General features: G+C 43.9%; 1 protein-coding gene across 2 annotated transcripts in view; it reads left to right on the top strand.

Annotated features, from left to right (window-relative positions):
• The window catches only part of zfyve16 (zinc finger, FYVE domain containing 16), a 59134-nt gene that overhangs the window by 29100 nt on the left and 10034 nt on the right, over positions 1-20000 (top strand). For both annotated transcript variants that reach the window (XM_063211637.1, XM_063211636.1), the window contains 9 exons: positions 2459-2732; positions 4445-4567; positions 6470-6625; positions 8156-8380; positions 10015-10097; positions 13753-13857; positions 17046-17196; positions 18072-18152; positions 19468-19630. In XM_063211637.1, the coding sequence (XP_063067707.1) occupies positions 2459-2732; positions 4445-4567; positions 6470-6625; positions 8156-8380; positions 10015-10097; positions 13753-13857; positions 17046-17196; positions 18072-18152; positions 19468-19630 (1361 nt within the window). The remainder of the gene's footprint in view (positions 1-2458; positions 2733-4444; positions 4568-6469; positions 6626-8155; positions 8381-10014; positions 10098-13752; positions 13858-17045; positions 17197-18071; positions 18153-19467; positions 19631-20000) is intronic.

The following is a 20000-nucleotide window of genomic DNA, read 5'->3' as shown; positions in this document are numbered from 1 at the left end:
GCAGGAGTTGCGAAGAGAGGCTACAGCTACTGCAGGCTACTACAGAATGGACCCTGCATCATTTTGACGATAATAAAATGTCATTGAGAGTTATTTTATCTTCTCCCTTAAATGTTGTTCAGTGAAACAATTGTTTACTTTGTTCAGAAGCACGTTGTGTTTGGCGATCTATTTATAAATTCTGCAGCCAGAACAATGCTCTCACATGGTCTTGGAATGATCTGGCAATGTAGGCTACAACAAAAATCTATGTTTCAATGTGGTAAGTCATAAGTCAGACGTTCAGTAGCCCTACAGCAGCCGCGTTTGGCTTTCTATTTATACATCTGTAGAACTCAGGCTGCGAGTTGCGAAAGATACTGCCGTTTCTCTCATGAACAACAGAGGGCACACTTCCGAAAATGCAAGCGAAAGCCTGTTAGTGGAGCTTTTGACTATGAATGGTCTGCCACATTTTAATGGTTCTCGCGCCAAATGCGCCAAAGTGCGCACGTGAAGTATGCAGAGCCCTTTAGGAGACCCAACTCGAGCACACGCTTTTGCATTGAGTGGGCGTGTTTTGCGTTATCTTGGTTTGATTCAGTATTTTTGGTACGGCAGCTGCCCCTCACCATCTATGATGTAACGTAAAACGTATAGATCAGAAACATTACAATAAAGGCTTTCAAAACCTTTACAAAAAATTGTGAGGACCACGGTCTTTCCTGTGAGGGAAGGAGCAGTGTATGTTTCGCTTTGTTAGTTTCGGGGGGGGGGAGAATCACTCCAGATATGTCAAGGTCAGTACTCCCTCCCAATACCTCCATTTTACCCCCAAGATGCATAGCAGTTAAGTAGTTCTTTCAACCATAAAATAATGTTTTCAGAATTGGGTCAGTGGTTCATTAACTACTAACATAGTGAAGGCACTGCTGGGCTAGTTTCAATTCCCTGCTTTAGGCATCACCACACCATGGTAGTGTGGAGAAGCAGATCCTCTCTCTCTCTCTCTCTCTAGTTTGGTATTGAAGGCAATTTATTTTTCAAGTGAACATGAGCAACTGAAAAATTAAAACTCTTGGGTTGTGTTTCACAACAGGACAATATAAGTTTTTTGTTTTTTTACTTTAAAACTGTGAAGACTACTTTAGTTCTCCTCTATTTTTGGGTGCAGCAGCAGTATTGTTCAGTGAAGAAACTATTTTATGTTTGGAGGTGTAAAGGGCATCTCTTAAAGTAACCCCTATAAAAGAGGCTCTTCTAGCTACTGCTGAGTTAAGCAATGGGCAAACAGGCTTAAAAATACCTTGTATATGTGTATACCTTACACAGTTTGCAAATAAAATGCATTATCGTGATTGCAATCTTACTGATAAGCAGCATTGCTTGCCATATCCTTGGTCGTCAAACGGCTAAGGCACTGCCCTTTTATGCCAGGGACCCGTGTTCAATTCTGCCCTGAGGTTATCTCCTTGTCCTACCCCATCTCTCTCTACTCACCATTTCCTGTCATCTCTTCACTTGGACTATCAAAATAAAAGCATAAGATGCCGTATCATTTACCTTGCTGAATGAGAGAGTGAAATAGCGTAGCAGGGTGTTGGTGTTTTTCTCCTGGTTTTTGATGCATGGAAGTATCCCATCCAAAAAAAGTACCCCTAGCAACCAATCATCCGAGTCCACCCAGCCTTACGTGACATTTTGTAAGCAGTCAGCATTACTTTGAATGCTGGGCAGTTGGCAGTCGACAGTGCTTGTGTATTAAGCTATCTGGCAATCACCGTTAAAAGTGTTTTACGATGACAGATAAGTACCCCCCACGGTTTATTTGGACAGATTGATGTCCCTCAGAAGGCACCTTGATGTTTAAGAAATGTTAAAAAAAAAAAAAAAAAGTGGAAGAAAAGTTGATTGTTGCTTTCAATTTTTGTAGACATCAGTCAAGGTGTGACAGCAGACAGACATTGTTTAGAGCTGAACCATTTTTGCCTTTGGGAAAGGCAGGTGCTTGTGCAGGTGCATGGTTGTGATCAGACTGAAAAGATATACTGTATGTATTAGTAGGGAATCGCACGATTTAGATAGCTGAGGACTATGAGTTGGACCAAGTCAGTGATGGTTAAAATGGTCTCTGCAGACTGCACGGCCTTGGCCAATGCTATTACCTATCAAACAACTGCTTCTCTGCTTTTTTTTAGCTGAAGCCATTGGGTTATTTCTAGTATCCGAAATCCCGTCTTCCCTTGCTCCCTTGCCTGCTTGTGGCCTTGTGATGTCGTCACTGACGACAGAAATGTATTTCAATATCTCGCAAAAGCGCAATTCTCGTGTCATTTTCTAGTTTGCAACCGGGATGTTGAATGAAGATTAGTCGGTCCTCCAAAGGTTGTTGTGGCTAGGCTAACAGTGGGGAAACTTTTGTTTTCTCAACAGAATGTGTAATATTAAAAGGTTGTGCATGTTTTACCTCCATCCACAGCCTAACAGCAAGCCCCTGCCCCCTCCCAAGGAGGCGGAGGCGGAGGTTGAGCAGAAGGAGGAAGAGGAGACTGGTGGTGGTGGTGGTGGTGTTGGTGGTGGGGGCGAGACCCCCAGTGCAGCCGTGGTGGAGAGGCGAGCCCCCACAGGGCCCTGGGACTACACCCTGCTCAGCGGCCTCACCGCCTGCGTCTCCCGCGACCCCTGCCTGGTGCCCGACGACCCCGAGGGGCTGCCCCCGCTGCTCATCGCCACCGGAGACGACGACGCCGGAGGTACGAGATGCTGACGTGTTCTGTGTCGTGTGCTTGGCTAAATTTTGGCCCATCGTTTAGCTCTGGTGCAGTGCGGGTACCCCTTTGGGGGGGGTGGGGTGCTAGAGCAGTGGTTCCCAACCTAGGGGCCGGGGCGTATTCCAAGTGGGCCTTGAAATCATTTTCCAAAAATAATAATCATATTTTGGTGTGTGTTGCTGTTGATTTATTTGAGTTTTATTCTTAATTGGGTCAGAGGTGGGCCCCGAACATTTTTGTCAATTTCGCGTGGACCCCAAGTCGAAAAAGGTTGGGAACCCCTGTGCTAGAGATTCCAGGGGGGTCCGGAATTTCATGTGTGTTGAGGTTATGACCAAAATTCAAATTCAAAAACATGTTTTTGTCCCCATTTGAGGTGTTGATGTATCGAATAAGAATAATTTTAGTGCGTATACTATACACGTGTAGACATTTGGGTTTGGGGTAGGCAGCTTGTCTTGGAACCCAGGTAAGGGGTTGCTTTAAGACAAAAGGGTTAAGAACTGCTGATTTACCTTGTCATTTCGAGTAATTTTCGTAGCGTTGTTCTTTTTCGATAAAGCCAGTAGTAGGATAGCAATGCCACGAATAAGCACAGTACTGCTATTGGGTCTTTTAATCGGAGAGGTGTGCAAAAGGTATCTGGATGGCCTGCTGCCTCCACCAGAATTTTTGCAGTTGCGCAACCATGCTTAATTTCCCTTGGGATATATATTCCCTACACTACACTCTACTATTCTACTCCATAACCTCCTCTAAGTCACCAGAGGATTTGAAATTGCTAGCTCCCTTGCTTTGTTGAAGCTACTATTGTACCAGTGTAGTAGTAGTAGCAACCACTGAGAGTGAGACTAGTAGAGTGATGCACAGAGGTTTCTCTGCAGATTGTAATGTATCTTGGTGGGATTCTCTTGGTGAAAGAAAAAAAATGTTGGATCAATCCATCAAATGTTTTTCATACACTATCAACACAGCAACATATTGAGTGTTTTTCCCCCCATCTATTCATGCGACTTCCAGTTTCACATTCAGAACTTGCTGTCATAGCATAAATGTATTAATGTCAAAACTCTGCACCATTACAAGACAGAGAAAGATGAACAGACTTGGCATGTAAGGAGTTTTGCGTTCACTGGCTCCACACCTTTGTAGATCTTGCAATAGATGGTAAAACCAAGAGTTGCTCAATTTGACCGACCGTTCGGTACACCCCACATTTTTTAAGTATGTATTTTTTAATCAATTACTTTTCTTTTTTCCACATTTAGCTTTTTCCACATTACTGATGCTATTTCTTGTTGGCTCCTTGTGTGCTTTATTTATGTGCTTTCTGTGTTCATTGTGGATCTTATGACAATATGCTCAAGCGTTATCCCCTTATATCATGTGTTTGTTTTCTGGACTGAAGGGGTAGCGCAACTTTGAAAGGGCGCATCACGACACTTCCTTCTTGTACCACCATTCAACTTCTCGGTTCGATACAATATCGCTACAGCCAAAATGGTCTGGTTTTAGCTGCCCAATTGAACCATGTGATTGCCTGGTTGAATGATCACCTGGTTGAGTTCTACAGGTAAATCCAGGTCATTTGGAATAGGCCTGATGAATGCAGGTCTCCCATTACTGCGTCACTGTAGATAGTGTTATCTAGACTGCACACAGGACCATTACTGTCTTCTCTCCCATCTCTGCAGATCTGCTGGTTGAGGAGCGTCCTGCCACGTGCCAGATCCTGCTCCTATTGGAGGAGGGCGGGCCGCGACCCCTGACCTTTGTCCTCAACGCCAACCTGGTGGTCAACGTCAAGCTCGTCACATGTACGTCATGTTTGCACCTCAAACCTGAATAAGCCTTAAGCGGCGTACACACAAAGCTAGCTTTTCGCTTGCTCGCCTACTCGCCACTCTTTCATGGAACGTTTGCTGAAAGTTCCCGCGGCTTTAACTGCCAATGAACAGGCGAGAAGTACCGAACTCTGCATTCCAATTGGTTTCTCGCTTACTCGCCTCGCTCGAAGATAGAATATTGTCAACTCGGGATCCGCCCACATCGCATCGCTTGTACAGTACTCGCCTAGTCGCCTGCTAGTCTCGCTGAAACACATTGACATTGTATTGACTTAATTCGCTGAGCGAGTAACTAGCAGCGACATGTGTGTACGGCCCCATATATAGCACTCAACTCAACAAAAGTAAAGAGCAGCTGGATGCTCATTCCATAAGAAGTATTCAAAATAAAGAAGGCCGGACAGCACTCCTAGTTGCTTGTCTTCATTGCCCGTCAGACATTTGGTAAATAAAGTTCAAGGACTAGGACTGCTGTCCTGTCTCCTTTATTTTTTCTCCAAATGTGTAAAAGTTATGGTAACACTTTATTTTAGGGATGCATCTATAAGCACTAATACATACAATGTTAATGCCTGCATAAGTAACTTGTAAGGCATGCACTAAGCAACCGCTAAGGCCTACTAGGTCCTTACTAAGGTTAAATTGGTAATAAATCCCTTATTGTGCATGAACAAGACATTTGTGAATACATGCCTAACAAATGTTTGATTTTGCTTTGTACATGCCTTACAAGTGACTTATACAGGCATATTGTATGTATTAGTGCTAATAAATATAAAGTGTTACCAAAGTTATTATCTTTAACCTGACATGTTTCGACGGTGAAACTTCTGTCTTCTTTCTATCAGATGTAAGGAAACAAAGAAAGTTGGCGTCTGCGCCTTAACTTAGGATCGCTTGTTGAGACATTGATAATGGACTAGGTCCGAAACGTTTGTAGCTCCAGATATTTTCCGTTGACTTCTTTTGTTAATTTGTCGGCCACAATACACTTTTTGAACCTGCAAGCCTTGTGTGCGCCTCATCTTTTAGACTGTCCTAGTCTTTATCAGAGGGTCACATGGATGTTGAAGTGTGATGTGCAGGACTTGACATTAACTTTTTAACCCACCGGCCACTGTGGCTAGTGGTTTTCCCGAGTCACTAGCCATTCAGGTATTTCACNAGTCACAGATTTTATATTGTTTATTTTTATTAATCATGATAGTGTACGCCTAAGGTGAGATGCGAAAGCAAGATGAGTGTACAGTATAGCTTTCTACATGGAAGTATATCAAGCAAATACAAACAGTTACTGAGCTTTTTCTTGAACTTCAATACAAACAATTGGCAGACAAAGGGCAAAAAACAGAATATAGGCAACTATAATGCATATTTGATACCAAGGAATTAGCTGCCAGCCAAATTGGCTAGTGACACTGAAAGTATTACCATCCACAGACAAGTTTTACCAGCATTGGGCCGGTTGGCAGGTGCCAGTGTCAAGCCCTGGTGATGTGGTACATGTCTGAAACAGAAGAAACTTGGAGATTTGATATAACTTAAAGACATAATGCATGTCATACATCTATTTGAATAAGTTTCAGTAATTTTGTTTCATGGGGTAGAAAGCAAAGAAAATGTCTTGCATTCACTCTTAGCTTAATGAATTTTGCTCATTTTGAAGCAGCTATATTACCTGCTGTTTTAGTAATCACATGTTAATATCCTGCAATCTTTTAGTCTATGTAAATGGCAGTAGGGGTTCCAATATCTCTGTTGTTTTTAGATAGAGGCCATTCAGATCATTTAATGTGAATTATGATGAATTTCCTTGTGTATGTGAAAGTGATATTTTGTGTGTGTGTGTGTGTGTGCGTGTGCATGTGTTAGATGGCGAGCGTCGGTGCTGGTGTGTGAGCTCCAGCGGCCTGCGTGGTGTGGGCCAGAGGGAGCTGCTGTTTGTGCTGGAGTGCCTGCCGGAGGAGAGCAGCCTGCCCCGGGACCTCTTCACCCTCATCAGCTCCATATACCTGGACGCACAGAGAGGTCTGCACAGCAGAGCACAGGGGACTGCCACACACCAGCTATCTCATGCCATCATCTCGATCGCACCACAGTCTCGGCTGCACGCTCTTCTCCCCCCCCCCCCCACCCCCCTCCCCTCTCCCCTCTCTCCTCTCTTTCTCACTGTAGCATTTCACTCTGACCATCTCACACCCACCACCAAACCATTTCCCTTTCTCTCCGTCTCTGTCTCTGTGTCTCTCTCTCTCTTTCTCTCTCTCTCTCTCTCTCTCTCTCTCTCTCTCTCTCTCTCTCTCTCTCTCTCTCTCGCATACATACACTAACTTTTCTCTCTCACATCTTTCACACTGCTCTTGAGCCTTCTCAAACCCTTGCTGTAGTCCTCTCACACATGATCACAGACCTTCACAACATGATTTCACACAAACTTAAGATACAATAACCATTCAGCATGTCCAGTTTTTACCACTGATTTAGAATCTCAGCTTTTGCTCAGACAGTCATGTCGATATTAACATGCAAACACATATTCCCTCACTCAATTCTCTCTCCTTCCCTCCATCCCTCTCTCCCTCTCTCTCTAACCATATAACTTTTTGAATCTACTTTTTGATACAAAAAGCCTTGTATGTGTCCGGTTTGATCACTGATTTTGAATCTCAGCTGTTGCTCAGACCAGCAGTATCATTTGAATGCGTGTTTGCATGCTCATGCAAATTATAAAGTCATGCAGTGACCAGGAATTGTTCAATAACCAACCCAACCCTCTGTCTCTTTTTTTTCATTATTTGACCTTTATTTAACCGGGAAGGTCGCATTGAGGTATGAAACGTCCTCCTCCAGGGAGTCCTGGCCAAGACGGCATTAAGACGAAGAAGCAGAGGAGGCACATGCATAGGACTTAAAGACCAAAAAAAAAAAAAGCGCTTGCATAAGCCATACACATATCAGACATGAGTGCATAAGCCATACACATATCAGACATGAGTGCAAGCAGAGAGACACTAGACAACGGCTAGTAAGGCAAGGCAGGCAAGCACTAAGCAGTGGAAAAGGAAAGGGAAAAGAAAAGCAAGCACATCATAGACAAGAATACAGGGGACCACAAAACTAAACTGACATAGAAAGACATCAAAACAAACACGGTAACAATGAGATTAAAAACAGTGACACTCCTCCACTAAAGTTATTTTTTAAAAGTATCTATAGAGGGGACAGAGTCCAATTTGAAAATGTATGATGAAATCCAAGGCACTCTTCGTCTTCATTAAAAAGCTTTTAATTAAATGTAGCTAGTTCATATTGGCCTTCATCAGGGCTTTGAAGTTTAAATGTTTGGCCGAAACATGTCGGCAATTTTTAATGTTCAAATATGAACTAGCTTCATTTAATTAAAAGCTTTTTAATGAAAATGAAGATTGCCTTGGATTTCATCATACATCTCTAAGTTACGTCTTACCAAAGAGCACCTTCGCACTACAAAACAGAACGCCGAAGCCCTCTGACCTATGCCTTTGTCCAATTCGAAAATGTTTTGACCCCCACCTCCAGGGAAGTTCATCGAGGACTTGGGCAACGTGACGTTCACGGACAGCTTCCTGGGCACCAAGGACCACGGCGGCGTGCTGTTCTTCCTGCCCTCCTTCCAGCCCATGGAGGGCCTGGCCGCGCCGCCCGAGCCCTTCCTCTGTGGCGTGCTCCTCCAGAAGCTGGAGGTGCCCTGGGCCAAGGTGTTCCCCCTGCGCCTCCTCCTGCGACTGGGCCTGGAGCACAACGGTAAAGCCCTTGCTTTGGCACTGGCTTCATTTTACAAATGAAGAGCTTCACTGCAAAAATGATGTATTTCCATTTTGGAACATTTTGGAAATTTGTCATTTTTGTATTGGCCATTGCATTGCATTGCATTACGTTGCAAAATGCATTTTTATTTATGTTTAAAAAGTATGTTCTCAAATTATCTGAATGGAATGAGTTCACACATAGATGACGGGACATCTGAAAAGTCATTTCCAATAATATAATACAAAAGTCAAAAAATGGCGCCGACATTATTTTGCAACTGAACCCTTCAAATTCAATTGATAAATGGTAAAATGGACTGCATTTATATAGCGCTTTTCCACTGCTTTGAGCACTCAAAGCACTTTACATTTATACCTCACATTCACCCATTCACACTCACACGCTGGTGGCCGTGGCTTCCACGCAGGGTACCACCCTGTGTCACCAGGAGCAATTTACAATTTCATTACAGTCCTTGTAGGTTTCATTTTCTGTCCCCACTCAGGAAATGGGGGGGTGTAGAATCTAGATTCTAAATGACGACAGACTTAAGTATGACCGGCTTTAAACATTTTAAAGAAATTTACATTTGATTTAGCATCGATAGTTCAGGTTGGCAAGAATAGGACTTTGTTATAAATACATTTTAAGTTGTGATAGGCCACCGCTCATCTGTTTAGAAGGTGCAGGATTCAGTAGGAAATTCTGTATAAAAAGAAGACAATCGGCACACTTAAGTTTTCTCTGTTTATGTTTCATGTTTGTCTTTCACTTAATTTCCCAGAATGCTTCACTGACTGAGTGCTGCACCACAGGTGCCAATAATGATGTATATTAACCACAAGCACTGTTTGTATGCACTCTGCCTGATGAAGGTCTAAGGACCGAAAGCTTGCAAGTCAAGTAAAGCTTCTTTGCACAAAAATAGACCTGAAGTGTGCGGATTGTCTTCTTTTTATACAGAGTTATAAATACATCGAAAACCAAACATGGTAACATTTCACCATACAACTTTTGCTGAAAAGCTTCATGTGAGCTTTGAAAGGATGAAGCACCCACACCACTTCTCAGTGTCTTCTCCGCAGTTTTTACTGCATTCTAAATCATATGACACAGTAAACCAATCGCTAAAGCCACCTTTCTCAGCAGGAAATAGAGAATCTATGAATGTGAATTTTGTGTTCAGTATCTGTACATTAGTGTGTTCCGGAGTTTAAAATGTATCAGTATTTTATGTTGTTGTAGAAGTGTGGGGGTTTTTTTGTGTGGAGATGAGCAGTGTTGCCAGATTGGGCTCTTTCCCGCCCAATTGGGCTGCTTAGGATGGCCGTGTGCGGGTAAAAATGGCATTTAGCAGAAAAACCCGCCCAATTTTTGCCACAGAAATCAATAAAATTGGGCAGGATTTTGTGCTTCTAGGCGGGTTTTGAGCATTTTTTGGGCTGGAAATCATCACACTCATCTGGCAACCCTGGAGATGAGCAGGTTTTGAGTAGGTGTGTGTGTGTGTGTGTGTGTGTGTGTGTGTGTGTGTGTGTGTGTGTGTGTGTGTGTGTGTGTGTGTGTGTGTGTGTGTGTGTGTGTGTGTGTGTGTGTGTGTGTGTGTGTGTGTGTCCTCTCTCCCTCAGTCTACCCCTGTACGCTGGTGAGCGTCCGCTTCAGACAGCCAGTGTTCCAGGAGACGGGGCACACCATCATGAATCTGCTGGCAGTGAGTCACCCTGCTGTCTCCTCGCTCTCTCTCTCTCTCTCTCTCTCTCTCTCTCTCTCTCTCTCTCTCTCTCTCTCTCTCTCTCTCTCTCTCGTTTCTTACTCCTGTTCTTTCTCTTGCTTACTCTTGTTATGTCTCTCTCCTCTTCTCTCTGCTTATTTTCTCTCTCTTTTTTTCTCTCACTTCCGTTCTCTCTCCCTTTCTTGCTCTCTCTCTCTCTCCATTTTTCCTCCCGGTCTCTCTTGTTCGCCTGCTCTTGTTCTCTTTCTTTCTCTCTCTCACTTGCTCTGTCTTTCTCTCCGTCCTTCTGTCTATCATTCTTTCTTTCTGCCTCTAACCTACTCTCTTTCTTTTCTCCAATCGGCATCTCGATCTACCTTGTTCTCTGCTGTATCTCTTCCTTTCTCTCTCTGTCTCTTCCCCATCTATCTCCTTCACCACCCCCTCTCCTCTTTCTCATTCTTCCATCTGATTCTCTCTCTCTCCCTCCCTCTCCCTCTCTCTCTCTCCTTCCCTCCATCCTCTGCTATCTCTCTCTCTCTCTCTCTCTCTCTCTCTCTCTCTCTCTCTCTCTCTCTCTCTGTCCCTCTCTCTCTCTCTCTCTCTCTGTCCCTCTCTCTCTCTCTCTCTCTCTCTCTCTCTCTCTCTCTCTCTCTCTCTCTCTCTCTTCCACTCTCTCCCTCTCTATCTCCTTCCCTCCACCCTCTGCTATCTGACGGGCTAGAGAGGGAGAGGGCTGGCGGTAGCGGATGACTCAGCGCTGCGTGTGAAAGCTGCTGACTCATCAGTAGCCATGTGCTCTTGAGCTGCCGCCGCCCAATCACATCACTCGCATTAAAGGCCCACTCGCCTCTTTTCAGCTCGCTCACTCACTCACTCACTCACTCACTCACTCACTCACTCACTCACTCACTCACTCATTCACTCCGTCTGCCTGCCTCCCTCCGTCTCTGCCGCGCCAACCACAAAGGCAAACACACACGTTGACTCAGTAACACATTTGCACGTTGTTTGTTTGTTTTCTGTCCCCTTTTGTTGTTTGTTTTGCTTTGTCGTCAGTTTTTTTATGCTTTATTCAGGGTCATGGGATCTGACAGTCACAGAGAGTGGAAGTTAAAGGGACAGTTTGGTCGATTTCAACATGCAGTTGTAATGCTCACACTAACCTGGACTTGTCAGTGCCTGAGATTTTTTTTTCTTCTTCTTCAGCCGTTTCCGAGATCCTGGTCATTGTAATGGGGGCAGCTCTTTGTTTACATTTCAAAAAAACATTTTTATTTATTCCCAAAAACATTCAAAAGGTTATGCAACATCAGCAGACAACTAGCAAACAGCAGTACCTTTTGGGAAAATATTTGGAGTTGGCCTATGTTTCATTTTTTAAAAATGTAAACAAACGCTGCCCCCATTAGAATTGCTCATATCTCGGAAAGGGCTGAGCCGAAAAATGTGGCATCACCAGGTACTGACAAGTCAAGGGTAGCGTGAGAAATACAACTGCATGTTGAAATTGACCAAACTGTCCCTTTAATGAGAAACTTTTTTTTTTTGCATCAGATTGGAAATGTTGCACCGTATTGACCTTTGGGATTTTTTTGTTGATTAACTTTTTTTTTTCCCAAGCTGCCAACACTGATCTGGTTTTACTGCAAGTTGCTTCTCAGAACTGGCTTATGTTCACTTGTGCTATAAAAAAAAGGCTAAGAGGTTGAACCGAGGGTTAGATGAGAGAGAGCGAAAGAACAGAGCGGGGCAGAGAGACAGACAGGGAGAGAGGGAGAACTGAAGATTTGTGATCTGGCATAGACCCCCTTGGGTCCAAGCCAGTTGGGCTTTCAGTGCCTTTGTCTCACTCTCCCTGTCTATCCCACCCTCCACCTCCACCCTACTCCTAAATCATATGGCATCCCTACAGTGGGCAGGCTGTCAGTCCCAGTCGCCAATTCTTTATTGAACAGCAGACTCCGTCTCCCACACCCCCCACCCCCACCCCTGATTTTATTTCCCCAAATGCCGAGCTCACAGTTAATTGAAAGTTACAGAATCCACTTTATGTGCTATTGGGCCTGGAACGATCCCTCTGGACAAGTAGAGTAGCGTAAGCAGGGCTGCTGACAGCTTTGGCCGGGCCCAGGGCAAAATCGTCTGAAAGAGCCCCCCCTCTCAATACATACAGTGTATTAACGAGGACCCAATTCTAGGCCCCGTCTCTCCCTGGGCCCTGGACAACTGATGTCTTTGTCTCCCCCCCCCCTCTTGTCGTCTTCCCTGAGTGTAAGAAGTGGGATGGGAAGTGTCCCTACGTTTATGATGACGTGTGGCTATATGCTAACTCGTTGTGGCTCCATATAGAATGTGTTTATGTCCCTATCTAAATAAAATGATGGACTGGGCTTTTTGGCGTTGTAAAAAGAGATGCATGGTCCTTGCAAAAGCTGTCGCACTCCGCTCCGCCACTCTAATATGGAGAAATGTAATGGTGTTTACCGTTTCATATCCTTCTGGGGATATAGAGTGAGTGATGCACACAACAGGACATAAACATATATAAACATCAGGGCAGGAAATGTACTTTGTTAAATGTGTTTTTTTTACCAGAGACAAATAAAGGGTACAGTTTACTACTTTTCATATTTTACCAGGCTTCTGGCTGTTGTGAAGTTCCGTCCTTGATGACATCTGGGTAAAATAATAAACCTTATACTGTTCCCAGTTTGCTTGTTACAGCATTGCATTTCATTCATCCTCTTCACGAATGTCTACTGTATGTGAAAGAAATGCTGGATACTCTCTTGGCTATGTGAAGCCCATCATATATGCTGACTACGTCCGACAAGACTTATTGTAAGGCCCTTACTGTCTAACAAGTCACAAAGGTGCTTGTTAAAACCTTAGTCACTTTTGCCTAGGTAATGACTCAGAGCGGTTGCCTGTCTGATTTGGGGTTTCGTGCAATGTTGGATGTTTAAAGGCAGCAGGAAGGACGCATCTGTTTTGATTGATTTGATGGATTGGTTTGTTTATGTACTATACGTGTTATTTTACTATAGTACTATACGGTACTATAAAGCCTTGCTACCACCAACTTGAAAGAAGCCGATTTTGTCTACTTTCAGTATAATGTCCTGACTGAGGTCGTGAAAAAGCTGCCTTTTGCCTTGGTGTTGATTTATTTTTCTCATCTCCATTATTTTGCTCATCTCATTACTATCCTCTTTTTCTTTATCTGGTAATGTGTTTTTGGAAAGATATATGTTAAAGACCGTATAAAGGAAGCTTTGATTGGAATGGTCTATCTGTTTCAGAAAGTCTTGATGCATTATTTCTTGATGCATTATGGAAATTAGCAGCTTTTTTGCTTTGGCGTTCTACATTTGATGTATTGCCATTAGCAATTTCTGTCCTCTTGTTTTTGGTCTGTTTTAGGTGCATTTTTTCTATATTTTTAGGGCTTTGCATGCCTTTATTGACAGGACAGTATGAGATGCTGACAGGAAGTGAGTGGGAGAGAGAGATGGGGGAGGATTGGGAAATGACCCCGTCCGGACTCGAACCGGGGTCCCCATGGGCATGAAAGCCCAAATGTGGGGGGCTTAGTGCGTTGCGCCACAGCGCCCCCTGTTTATGTGTGTTTTTGTTTTTCTTTCCGCTGCAGGATCTCAGAAACTACCAGTACAGCCTGCCGCAGGTGGAGGGTCTCCGAGTACACATGGAGATGGGCAACAGCACCATCCACATCCCCAAGGCCAGGTTTCACGAGGTCAGACATGTACACACCAGGCTTGTACGAAATTCCGAATGGAAAGAATTTCAATTCAAAATAATGCCATAATACGAACACTAGGTGGTGCCATTACCTTGAATTTCTTTGAATTTAATCTACACCACCCATTGAAAGTACATAGAACACCACCACCTAGTGTTTGTATTATGGCATTACTTTGAATTGAAATTCTTTCCATTCAGAATTTCTTACAAGCCTGGTACACACACACGCAGTGCAGATACACACACACACACACACACACACACACCTACAGAGCAGATATACAGTACACACACCTAAATATACACGCACGCACACACGCCTGTGCAGAGTGACACACACACACACACAAACATATAGTACACACACACAATCCTCCAGTTCTGTCTCTGTTTGTCTGTCTGTCTGTCTGTCTGTCTCTCTCTCTCTCTCTCTCTCTCTCTCTCTCTCTCTCTCTCTCTCTCTCTCTCTCTCTCTCTCTCTCTCTCTCTCTGTCTTTGTCTCTCTTGTCTCTGTCTGTCTGTCTATCTGTCTCTTCCTTCCTTCCATTTGTCCGCATTACCTGGGTAAATAGAAACATACCTAGACATGTGTACATAAGCACCATTTTTCCGCAGTACTCAGACACACACCTATCTGCAGTATGTAGCAGTGGCGTGTCGTCGCAGATGCCAAGGGATGCCAGGCATCCCCTAATTCCTCCAACAATAGCGTTAATATCCGTTAATCATTAAAACATTCTGTCTATCGAGTCTCCTACTTCAATATTCCCTTCCACTCTCGTTTTCTCTGTGAGTATTTTCCAGCTGGGGAAATAGCGCCCCATCCCCTCCCATTAGGTAACCATCTGGTGAAACAAAGTACTACACGTCTCTCGTTGCTAATATTGGTGCCATGGCTGCCAACTCGACTCGGCTGTCTAAAATTTCTGGAGTGTTTGAAAAAAACTGAATGCTTGACCAATCAGATTGCTCAAAATTGGTCACGAGATGAATCATCTCGCCCGTCTATGATTTGCCAAGGAGGGAAATGGATGATACTTCAGGACTGGCAGCCAGTTACCTGTCATTAGAAAATACATAGGACAGGCTACGGGGAAATAGTGACAGTCTACAGTGGGCAAAATCGAAAGCGCGCGCACACCGCTGATGGCTCCCAAATGTCAAGGCAGGCAATGCATAAAATGGATTTAATATAACGGCAGGATCTTCACATGGACACCTACACGTTCAGGATAACTTCTACAACGGTAGGCAAACTTGTTTTATTGTTTCAGAAACGTAGATTATAAGCAGGCCACCTAACGGTTTGTGCAGCTAGCTTTGTTTTTAGCTGCTTGTTAGCTCTTGCTATTATGGCAATAAGCTATGGTGATTAGATGGCATAAAGTGGCATAAAGTGTCAGGTCCTAAATATAAGCTACTCATGCCTCTTCTCAGTGCTCTGTTTCAACCATGTGCATCAGGGTTATTTTTCCATGGGGGTTTTGAGCATGTTTTGGCTGGAAATCGCCATACATCTGGCAACCATACAGCGCGCATACACAGCATTTGGCATTCGATACAAGATGTGCACGTCTCAGAGGAGCCGGTTGAACCTATCGTATCAACAGTAGAATAACTTAGGCCTACAAGTGGTCAGTCAGTGCATGGTGTTCGGTGCCTGTGTTATTGCATTCTGTTCTGTGGGGCATTTGAACTGGCACTGAGGTTTACGGATGAGACAGAATTGTTGTGTTTAGGGGGCTTGTTGTGGAGCATCTGGTGTCGTGCGTAAAGTGCAAATTCTTGCGCAATTGCCTGTTACTACTCCAACTCTGAACAGACAGAGTATTTCTCTTGTTATTTCTTAACAAAAGTAGTCACCCGCATAAGTAAAAGCTGCAGCTGCGCGCGTGATGTGTTGTCGAAACAAAACAGTGACTTGAGACCTCTCCATCCTGTGCTGCGCAGCGGAGGTCACCTGTACTCGCGTACCCGTACTTCCTGGCTCGCAAACATGCAACGCATATCATAAATTATACTTTATTGATTTTATTCTCATGGACTCGATCGCCAAACTTTCTGCCCAGCTTGCTGTCCCAGTCAGCCGTAGGTGACCCATATTAGGGGCAGTTCTAAACCACTGGTACGCCTTTCTGGCTCGCAAAGCAACGCAACTCATAAATTATACCTTATTGATTTTATTGTCATGGACTCGACCGCCAAACTTTCTGCCCAGCCAGCCACCGCTACTGGTTAATAATAATAATAATAATAATAATAATAAAATATAGTAGTACAGTAATAATAATAATACTACTCAGGTGGGTATTTTTTTCCCTCCTTGGCTTCCTAGGAAAAAAACCTCACGCCACGCTACTGGTATGTAGTAAGGATAGACCGATATATATATCGGTGTCGGTATCGGGCCGATATTTGCATATTTTTTTTGTGTATCAGTATCGGCCGATACACGTGTGGTTTTGGCCAATACATTACATTACATTACATTACATTGCATTTGGCAGACGCTTTATAACCAAAGCGACTTTCAAAAGAGGACATAATCAAGCCAACATCACAAGCAAATACAAAGTGCACAGGAGATATACAGAACAAGTGCAGTTGTACGCAATATGTATTATTTTATGTCATTCAGGTTTTTTTAAAAGCACCAAGACAGTTTACTTTTTTATTACTTGATTGTTAGACATTACTTGATGGTTAGAGTGGGTGTTTAAATGTTACAAGTTCTACCTCAATTTGATAATGTTAAAGGAATGTTTATTTTTAACTTGAGACCTGGAATATTTGTCATTTTTTAACCTTTTTTTTTTTTTTACCCATATCGGCCCCCAATATCGGGTATCGGAAATCGGGTATCGGCCAAGGGTGATGAAAAAAAATTCGGTAACTTTGAAACTTGTTAAGTCACTTAACATAACATTTAAATCTCCCGCTAAATAAGCACTATATAATGTAATATAATGTATGTAATGGGTGTTGGAAGGCAGTGGTCCAGTGGTTAGGGATTTAGACTTCAGTTCAGGGCTGCAGGTTTGAATCCCAGCATCACCTCTCCCCATCTTGGCCTATGCGGTTTTCAGTGCCCTTGAGCAAGGCAGATGAACCTATATTTCTCGCTCCGGGTCACTTTGGACAAAGCGCGTCAGCTAAGTGTTGTGTTATGTTTGTGTTTAGATGCTGAAGGTGGTGAACTCGTCCAATGAGCATGTGATCAGCGTGGGCGCCTGCTTCAGCACGGAGGCCGACTCCCACCTGGTGTGTGTGCAGAGCGAGGAGGGCGGCTACCAGACCAAAGCCAACAGCATGCTGGGAAAGACACGCAGAGGTGTGTTGTGGACACGTAGATACACACACACACACACACACACACACACACACACACACACACACACACACACACACACACACACACACACACACACACACAGAGGCACAGTCTTTCTCTTATTGAAACAGACGCTCGCTCTCTTTCACTCTTCACTCTTCACTCTTCACTTCATTCTAGGGGTGGGCAATATGCCAAAAATATTATATCACGATTTGACATTGATCTCCCATTGAAAAAATGGAAACAACAAAAAATAAAAACAGAGATTTTATATACTTGCAATTTGTAATTAGAAATGTATTATATGTAAACACACTTATGACACGCTCATTAAGTGCACAATTTAAATACAATAATATAAAGAATAAAAGTGAAAACAAGACTAAGTAAGTAGACATCACTCTGATACCAATAGTAAACATCCCCACTGAAACATGATCTATACGATGTCTTTGGCAGATTCGAGGCGATCTTGTACTCAAATTCACAATTTAATATCGTCATATCGCCCACCCCTGGTTCATTCTATACTATTATACAAGCTCCAACGCCATTTAAAGAAAGAAATCTGTTATGTCTTCTGTATCTACTAAATGTATTAGCTGTTTCCTTGTTGCAGCCTATTATATTATTTGAAAATGACTGGGCTGTATGCATTAGGCGTCCTGTAGTTTTCTTGGCCAGGTTTTTGCTTTGTGCCATCATTGTATTTCCCACTTTACCTAATGCTAATGGCTCTCCTGTGCACAATGACTGCACAAAGGTCTATGTCTGTGCAAAGCTACCGAAGAGATATTCATTGTGCGTGTGTGTGTGTGTGCGTGTGTGCGTGCGTGTGCGTGCCTGCGTGCGTGCCTTCCCTGTAAATACAGTGACGGGAGCCAGCTTTGTGGTGTTTAATGGGGCACTCAAGGCATCTTCAGGATTCATTGCCAAGTCGAGCATTGTAGAAGGTGCGTTGTCAACTTTCATTATGTTTGACTTTGAAGTTTGTGGTGTTCACGTCTGTCTCTGTGTTGGGCGCTGTCAGGAATGGAGATGGATATTTGCAGTCCATCACAATAAGTGTACTTGAAGGTGTGTAATGTTTTTGTTTTATTTGTGGGTTTTTTTTTTTTTTCAATTATTATTCACAATACTTATAGTATTTTTTTATTTTTTATTTTTTTTGCTAGTGGTAGTGGCTGGTAAACATTTTACAAAGTTGATTTCCTCCCCTGGAGTGGTGGTGTTTTTTGGCATTTGAAGGGTCTTCCCAAACCCCTGCATGTACCGTGGCAGCCGTGGCCTAGTGGTTAGAGAGTTGGTCTTTCAATCTGGGTGATGCCGGTTCGAATGCCCCCTGACCTCTCCCTACATCTCCATCCATGGCTGAAGTGCCCTAGAGCAAGGCACCTAACCCCACATTGCTCCAGGGACTGTAACCAACACCCTGACAAATAATAACTGTAAGTCGCTTTGAATAAAACGAAAGCGTCAACTAAGTGAAATGTAATGTAATGTAATAATGTCTATGGTGTGTGTTTTCACTGTGGGTGCCTATTTAGAGTTTCTGCAGAGTCCCTTTGCCCCCTACATGTGTGCAGCCTGATTTTTAATTCATCGTCCCTTCGCATCAATTTCGTTTGTACAGAGGGTCTGGAGCGGGAGCTCTGGGAGGGGCTTTATCTTGCTACCAGACATTGAAAAACGATTATTGGCCACTGATGTTCACTGTCATTAAGAAATGTTAGCGATTGGGCAAACTAGGATGCGTCTTTCAAATTTCTACAGAGTCCACCCCTGCCTCCACCAATTCAGTCGTTCCTGACCCTCTGAACAGATGAAAGTAGTACCAGGGTGCCATAAGACTAACCTGGCTCTCACGCAGACCCTTCGTGCTTCGTGCGTCTTCGTTAAACTTCTTGAGCTCGCATGAGGGTCTGGAAATCTTAAACGAGCCCGAACGGAATCGGATAATTCACAGCCTGTCCAAAAAGAATTGCGGGGCAGGGTATATACAAGTCAGTGGTTGAAGTAGTACGTGATTCAAAAAAGCCACGTGAATTCTCCAATCAGGAGCTGTTTTGAACACACCTACGCCTTTCCAGAGCTAATAGCGATTGACAATGTTCCAGATGGTTGGTAACAACCATCACGTGAGAACCAGGTTACCATAAGACCAGGCTAAGGTGTATGTGACAGATGGGCTGATATTGCAGAAGGGTATATTTGTCCCCCTATAATGTATGCGTCGAGTGTGTGACGTCTATGTTGGTCCAATTGCAGATGGGCTAATGGTGCAGATTCCTCCGGACAGCATGGGGGCGCTGCGGCAGGCTCTGCGGGACCAGGCCGACTTCCAGATCCCCTGCGGCCGCGCCGACAGCAGCGAGGCGCGCGAGAACGTCACCATCCGCTGGGTGGACTGGAGCCCACCAGTCAACAGAGGGTACGGGCATTTTACACCAAAGTGGTCTCCAGTTGTTTTACCCCTAGGGGAAAAGTACAGACATTATGCACTAGTGTTTCTCAACTGGGACACTACAGCACCCATGGGGGCATTGGGAGGCCCTAGGGGGGAGCTGAGAAAGCTACAGCTGAGTGGGGGCTGGGCTTAGTTCCCATTGGGGGACATTAGCCTACGCATTGGTTCTAAATGTTTGTTTTGACCTGACCGCGCAAAACTAGCTGCGCACAACTCAACCTCTGATTGTTGGAAACCGCTGTCGATCAAAAAATTAGCTCACGTGGTTGGCTGCCAGTGTCTTGCCCCTCCTCACAACATTGTGTTTACAAACACTGTGAACCCATGTATTTCA

This window comes from Engraulis encrasicolus, chromosome 12 (genome assembly GCF_034702125.1).
Source record: "Engraulis encrasicolus isolate BLACKSEA-1 chromosome 12, IST_EnEncr_1.0, whole genome shotgun sequence".
In the NCBI taxonomy this organism is placed as follows: domain Eukaryota; kingdom Metazoa; phylum Chordata; class Actinopteri; order Clupeiformes; family Engraulidae; genus Engraulis; species Engraulis encrasicolus.
The sequence above is the reverse complement of the archived record's forward strand: the minus strand, read 5'-3'. Positions and strand labels throughout refer to the sequence as shown.